This window comes from Portunus trituberculatus, chromosome 22, assembly GCF_017591435.1.
Source record: "Portunus trituberculatus isolate SZX2019 chromosome 22, ASM1759143v1, whole genome shotgun sequence".
Classification (NCBI taxonomy): domain Eukaryota; kingdom Metazoa; phylum Arthropoda; class Malacostraca; order Decapoda; family Portunidae; genus Portunus; species Portunus trituberculatus.
The window spans coordinates 3,478,911-3,486,410 of NC_059276.1; the positions used below are offsets into that span (position 1 = coordinate 3,478,911).

At 39.8% G+C, this 7,500-nt stretch overlaps 1 protein-coding gene across 1 annotated transcript in view; it reads right to left on the bottom strand.

Moving 5' to 3' along the window:
• LOC123507453 (acetylcholine receptor subunit alpha-like 1) overlaps nt 1-7,500 on the bottom strand; it is a 151,759-nt gene that overhangs the window by 36,123 nt on the left and 108,136 nt on the right. Inside the window, exon 2 of the mRNA XM_045260333.1 lies at nt 4,014-4,058. Within this exon, the coding sequence (XP_045116268.1) occupies nt 4,014-4,058 (45 nt within the window). The remainder of the gene's footprint in view (nt 1-4,013; nt 4,059-7,500) is intronic.

Genomic DNA, 7,500 nt, shown 5'->3' on the forward strand with positions numbered 1-7,500 from the left:
TTCCTTTCATCTTCCCTCCCTCTCCTCCTCCTTCACCTCCTCCATCATTCTACTTCTTCCTATTCTTCATTTTTTTCCGTCGTGTCTCTCTCTCTCTCTCTCTCTCTCTCTCTCTCTCTCTCTCTCTCTCTCTCTCTCTCTCTCTCTCTCTCTTGTAATCAGTTATCGGGTGTATTTGCATTTTTCTTCCCAGTTTGGATGCCGACGCTGCTACCTTGCCTCCTCCTCCTCCTCCTCCTCCTCCTCCTCCTCCTCCTCCTCCTCCTCCTCTTCCTCTTCCTCCTCTTCCTCCTGTTATGCCAAACTATATTACGTTGCGTCTTATGTGGGTAAAAGGATACACACACACACACACACACACACACACACACACACACACACACACACACACACACACACACACACACACACACTGAAACAAAACATAATCTAGAGCTACAGACTTGAAATAGCGCTCTCTCTCTCTCTCTCTCTCTCTCTCTCGCCGCGGCAGGAGCAACAAGCCCCACGTGCAATAGTTTAGGAATCCGCTGGTTGCCTTCCCGTCACACGCCGCCACGCCACGACAAGGCCACGGGAGGGACGCAACTCAAGGCCGCTAATTCGAAACGTCACAAAGTTAGGCGGGAGAACGGCAGAGATTACCCTCGCTAATTCCTGGACGACACTGACACACCACCTGCGGGAGGGCGAGGTGACAGCAGGAGATGGGAACTGGTGAATGCAAGGATAGATAGGAGGAGGAGGAGGAGAAGGAAGCAAAGGATAGACGAAATAGATAGGATTTGAGATGTACAGGGAATAAATAGAGGAGGAGGAGGAGGAAACAGGATAGGATAGAAACAATGAATAGGAGGTGGGATGTACAGGGAATAAATTTAGGAGGAAGAGGAAACAGAGGATAGGATAGAAGGAATGAATGGATGAAATAAATAGGAGCTGAGATATATATGAAATAAACAGGGAAAGAGAAGAAGAGATTAGAGGACAGGACAAGCAGGGAATAGACGAAATAAATAGGAGCTAGAATAAACAGGGAATAAATAGAGAACGAAGAAAAATAGGAGAACGTAAACGATAGGATAGGAGAAGCAATGAATGGATGAAATAAATAAGAGATAATAGGTGCAGGGAATAAATAGAGGAAGAGGAGAAGGAGCAGAAAATACAGGATAGGACAGACAGAGTGAATGGATAAAATAAATAGGAGATATATAGTAAAAGAATACAGGAGGTGGAAGAAGAGAAGATAGGATAAGAAAAGCAGTGAATAGGTCAAGTTAATAGGAGGTGGCAGATACAGGGAATAAAGAGAGGAAGAGGAAGAAGAGGAGATAAGATAGGAGAAGTGGATACGATGAAATAAATAGGAGCTAGGAGATACTGGTAATAAATATAGAAGGAAAAGGAATGGTGGAGGACAACATAGGAGAGACAGGGAAGGAATAGATATGAACAGAAGGTAAGGAAAGGAGGAAAGTAGAAAATAGTGTAGGTAAATTAAAGATGATGAATGAAGAGAATGAATAGGAGTGAATTAAAGAAGCAGTGAGTAAAGGAAGAGGAAATAATGAGGAAATAAATATGTAAACAAGAGATACAGTGAATACGTGAAAGAAAGGAAACATGAATAGAAAAAGAGGCGAAAAAAGGGAAGAAAAATAAACCAATAAAACTAGAAAGACAAGAAGATAGAATAACAAAACGCAAAGAATAAACAGCCACAAAAGAACGACGAGGGATGAAAGATAAAAGAGAAAGAGAGAAGGTGAAAACGGAAAGCGGCAGAGGAAGAGGCGAGAATCACACAATAAAGGATGAAAAATGTGAGGCAAGATGAAGGAGTGTGGCCGTGTGACAGGGGTGGCAGGGGGTGACAGGGGGAGGAAGGAGGAAGCGCTGAGGGAAACACAGAGGGACGAGGTGGAGGAAAACACGAGATAAAAAAAAGACATAAGAAGAAAAAGGCTTGGGGTCGACAGGCGTCTTGGGAGGGATTCAAAACGAAGGAGGTGGAAGAGCTGGAAGAGTTGTGAAACCTTGCAACCTCTCTACTGGAAACTGCAAGACATCTGGAGCCTCGTGTTGGGAGGAGACACTGTAGGACAACCCCCATAATCCAGGGAACTTTTTTCATCCTGGCAACATTTTGGAAGCAGGAGATAATTGCTGTTTCTCATTCGTGTGCTGGGAGGACTTCACGCATGCGCTCTGGTGGCGGGGCGCTAAACTTTCCTACCATCTGTATCTAATGCCTTTTTTCCCCCTGCGCCATCTAAAGATCTGTAGTTAATTTCCTGTCTTATTCTCCTGGAGGAAAGATACGCAATGGGCCACGTCTTTCTCTGCGATCGGAAACTATGCTCCTCCTGCACGCCATCTAGCGGCAGTATCGGAAATTACAGTCTTATGTGTAGTGAGGAGGTCGGAAGCCAAACGCACACCGCACAACGCCATCTGTTGGAGAGAATCCGAGGCTTTGGGGGACACTTAGAATTATGCGAGTGACTGGCTGACTGGCGCGATAGAGAGAGAGAGAGAGAGAGAGAGAGAGAGAGAGAGAGAGAGAGAGAGAGAGAGAGAGAGAATGTTTGTGTTAGTGTTTGTATTACTAGAAACACGACTTTTAGTACTACTACTACTCCTATTACTACTACTACTACTACTACTACTACTACTACTACTACTACTACTGCTGCTGCTGCTGCTGCTGCTGCTGCTGCTACAACCACCACCACTACTACTATTATTACTAGCACTACTACTACTACTACTACTACTACTACTACTACTACTACTACTACTACTACAACCACCACTACTACTGCTATTACTGTTACTACTGCTACAACAACAACAACAACAACAACAACAACAACACAACTACTACTACTACTACTACTACTACTACTACTACTACTACTACTACTACTACCTATCTATCTATCTACCTACCTATCTATCTATCTATCTATCTCTCCATTTCAGATTGACAGTTACCAACATTTATATTTATCATTTCCGCCTCCTAGGATTACAAAGTACTATACAGATTACAGAGGATCACACAGGAATAGCAGATACGAGGCACGCTTCTCTGTAACGAGGGTGTTTGTTCAGCATTTTCCCACTACTCGTAATGGTGAACTACTTGGCTCTGTCTGAATTATTATGTTGTCTATTTGTGTTTGTGTGAGTGTGTTCGTGTGTCCGTGTCTGTTTATTTGTGTTTTTTGGGACTTGCTTTCGTCGTTTTATTTTTGTCAGTTTCGCTCTGTCACTGTTTCGTTATTTCTCTCTCTCTCTCTCTCTCTCTCTCTCTCTCTCTCTCTCTCTCTCTCTCTCTCTCTCTCTCTCTCTCTCTCTCTCTCCCTATACTATGAATTTCAACTCGCTTCTGTTTACACTTATTCAATCCCATCAACTTCCTCACCTCACCTCAACACACATCACCAATTCTTAACTGTACGATCTAAGACTAAACATTTTTATTGCTGAATGTTTTGATTTCTACACCTCCTTCTTCACACAACAACACTTAGGCACGTTCTAGTGTTGTTCCAGAGAAAGTTATGTTATGCTGACCTTGTTTGCTTTAATCTGTCTTTCTGTCTCTGTGTCTCTCTCTCCGTCATGTGACTTGTGGGGTTTAGGGTTAGTGGTGAGAATGGAAGGTGTTGTGAGGTTGTATGTTATGGTGGAGGGTTTTGTTGAGGGTTAGATTAGGTTTGGTTAAATTTACTTTCGTCTAGTTTGGTTAGGTTAGGTTAAGAGTGAGGTTAGTTTAGGTTTGGTTTGGCTAGGTTAGGTTAGATTAAGGTTAGTTTTGGTTTGGTTAAGGTAGGTTTGGTTTGGTTATATGTGTGTGAGGGAAGGAAGTGTGTGTGTGTGTGTGTGTGTGTGTGTGTGTGTGTGTGTGTGTGTGTGTGTGTGTGTGTGCATAATTTTTTGGAAGTTTTTATTTGATATATATTTGTTTATTGATCTATTTACTTTATTGTTTGTGTACTCACCTGTTCCACCCAAACATTTGTTGTCATGATTTGATTTTTGAGATTCTGGAAGAGAAAGAAAAAATAACATTAGTCAAAATTCATATATGATACACACACACACACACACACACACACACACACACACACACACACACACACACACACACACACAATGAATAATACACACTACTCCACCACCACCACCACCACCACCACAATAACATCAACAACAACAACAATAAAAGCAACGTTTATATTCGCGACATTAGCTGACTCTTCACCTGGAAGCTAATAAAGGTGAGGCTAATTACCTGGCTAACTGCGTCATTAACAGGCCAGATAAGGCGAGGAGGGGAGTGTTATCCGGCTCGGGGCTTTTCTGGTTCAATTGGTGCCTTGGTTAAAGTGACAAGTGTTTATATTCTTAATCAAATAGGGTGTTTTTTTTTTTCTATACCTTTGAGAATTTAGAGGTTTTTCTTTGAGGTATAAATTTCATCAGTACCATGACGAGTTTTCATATTCATTCTGCTTACTATTTGGCGATTTTATAAGGCATCAGAAACTTACGTGGGGATTAAAATAGTGAAGACTGTGGCCATTAATCTTCTGACCTCCATAGAGCCTTACTAATGTCAATAAAATCATCTAATCTTACCCAAAACTCAAGGTAAGAAGGCGTCACAGTACTGAAGGAGATAAGTTTTTCGTTTTCTTTATTAAATTTTCTTATTTTCACATATTTTGATAGCTCTCGTTACTTCTTCTATTTCGTCACCAGCATTTCCTAAGACGTTTTTGTTTTTTATTCTTATTGATTTTCACTTTTTATCGACTTTTCAATTGTACAGCCTTTCCATTAGTGAGGTTGTTAATGGGCGTGATGTAAAACTATATTTGCTTCTTATGAATTAAATGTTTTTTCTTATTTATTCTTTGCATATAATTTTTTCACCTGTTGATTTTTGTTTTTATGAATAGAAAGTGAGAATATTCGAATCTTTTTTGTATATTTATTTGTTATTTTTCCTTAATTTACTTTTTTTCTGTTTTTTTTCGCGTTTTTATTCTTTCATGTCTTTTATTTCTCGTCCTTTTCGTGTCATTTTTTTTTCTATTTGTATCTTTATTTTTGGCTTTATTTATGCTTATCTCTCTGTTTTTGCTTCTTTTTGCTTTCATATACTTTTCTTCTTTCTTTTTCTTCTTTCTTTAATTTTCCCCTCGCGTTTTGTGTTTTTCTTTGTTTTCCTCGTTTGTGGAGAAGAAAGAGACAAAAGAGAGATGCGAGTGTCGTTATTACACGTTCTTCCTCTTCTCTTACTTTCATTTCATTTCTTTAATTTTCTCTTGCCTTTATCTCATCTCATCCTTACTTCTAATTAATTATCATTCTTACCTCTACTTATCTTTCGCTCTCCTTTTTCTTTCTTACGTGTCTATTTTTCTGTCCTCCTCCTCCTCCTTTTACTGCTCCTCCTCCTCCTCCCAATATCTCATTTCCCTCCATTGCATCTCGGTTTCCTTATTTCCTCTCGTGTGTTTCCTCCTCCATTTTGCTCCCACCTCGCTTCCATCTCTCTCCTTCCTGCGTAGTGTTGCCTCAGGCTCTTCTTCTCCCTTCTCTCCCCTCCTCTTTCTGCTCCTCCTCCTCCTCCTCCTCCTCTCTTTCTCCCCTCCTTACTTGTCACTCTTCTTCTCTTTATTTCTTTTCCGCTTTTCCTTGATTCATTTTCCCTTTTTTATCCTTTCTTTTCTTCTCCTATTTCCTCCTTTCTCTCTTCTATCCTCTTCCCTATTTCTCTTTCCTCTCATTTCCTCTTACTTTCTCTCACTCTCCTTTCTACTTCTCCTCTACCCGCATCTCTTCCTTTTCCTCCTTAACCTCCTTTCTCTCCATCCTACCCCCTCCAGTCATTCTTCTCCCACCTTCCTTCTCTCGCCCCCTTCTTCCTCCTTCCCTCCCCACGTCTCTCCAGCACAATATCTTCCCTACATCAGCAGTGAAACGCATTTAAGGACAATAGATCTGGGAAACAATATTTATTCTTCATCTCTCTCTCGGTGAGTGAAAAAATACGACATTAAACGAAAATAAGGTTGAACAATAGACAGTGTTTATTTCCATAGCGTTTCCTTAATTAACTTGACGTGTTTCATAATTTAGTGTGTATTTTGTTGGGTTTATCTTGTTTTTATTTTTATTATTCTTTTTAAGGAGATGGTTTGGTGTATTTCAGTGTTATGTGATGTGTTATGTGATTTTCTCTCTCTCTCTCTCTCTCTCTCTCTCTCTCTCTCTCTCTCTCTCTCTCTCTCTCTCTCTCTCTCTCTCTCTCTCTCTCTCTCTCTGGCGTCCATCTGTCTCTTTTGTTCTTGTCACGTGTCTTTCTTCCTGCCTCTGTCTGTCAACCTGTCAGTTTGTTCTTTATGTCGAAATATCACGGTAGGTGTTCTTTTGTGAAAATTTTACGCAACACACACACACACACACACACACACACACACACACACACACACACACACACACACACACACACACACACAGGGAGAAGGCGAGGAGGAATTACATAGATTATTTTTATTACTCCTGAAATGACTATAGACTTGGCAGAGTTAAGAGAATGATAGCGTTGTCCTGAGAAGATTTATTGTTTATTGTCTGTTTGAGGAAGGCTTGGACCGCGAGAAGGAAGGAAGGAAGGAAAAATTAAGAAAGTCAGGAAGGGAGGAAAAGAGGAAAGAAGGAAGGAAGGAAAAGAGGAAGTCAGCAAAGTAGGAAGGAAGGAAGGAAAGAACATAGAAATTCATGAAGGAAAAAGGAAGGAACGACAGAAAAAAATAAAGGAAATCAGGAATGAAAGAAAAAAGGAAGAGAAGAAGTCATGAAGGAAAGAAGGAAGGAAGCAAAAAATGAATGAATGAATGAACGAATGAATGAAGGAAGGAAAAGAGTAAATAAGGAAGGAAGGAAGGAATAAAGGAAAAAAATGAAGGAAGTCTGGAAGGAAGGAAAGAAAAGAGTAAAGAGGGAAGGAATGAAAGAAGAAAGGAAAAAATAAGGAGCTCAGAAAGGAAGGAAGAAAAAGAGAAAGAAATGAAGGAAGGAAGGAAGGAAGAAAGGAAGGAAGGAAGGAAAAACTGAAGGAAGTAAATCAGAAGAGAGGGAAGGAATGAATCGAGTAGGTTAAGAGAAAAATAACTGGAAAAAAAAAATTTATAAAAGATTAGAAAAATATATAAGGTTATGAAATTCAGGAAACAAAAACGATATCATGGTTTTATTCAGTTTTTTCTTTCAATTTTTTTTATATTTTTAAATGAGAGAAATTGATCAAATATTTATTGACTTTTTACTGTTTGTGTTTGTGGAAGATTTGAAACGAGAGGAGGAAAGGAAGGAAGGAAAGAGAAAGGGAAGGAAGAAAGAAGGATGGAAGGAAGGAAAAAGAAGAATGATAAGAAAAAAAATATGAAAAAACAAAACGTAGAAATACAAAAATAA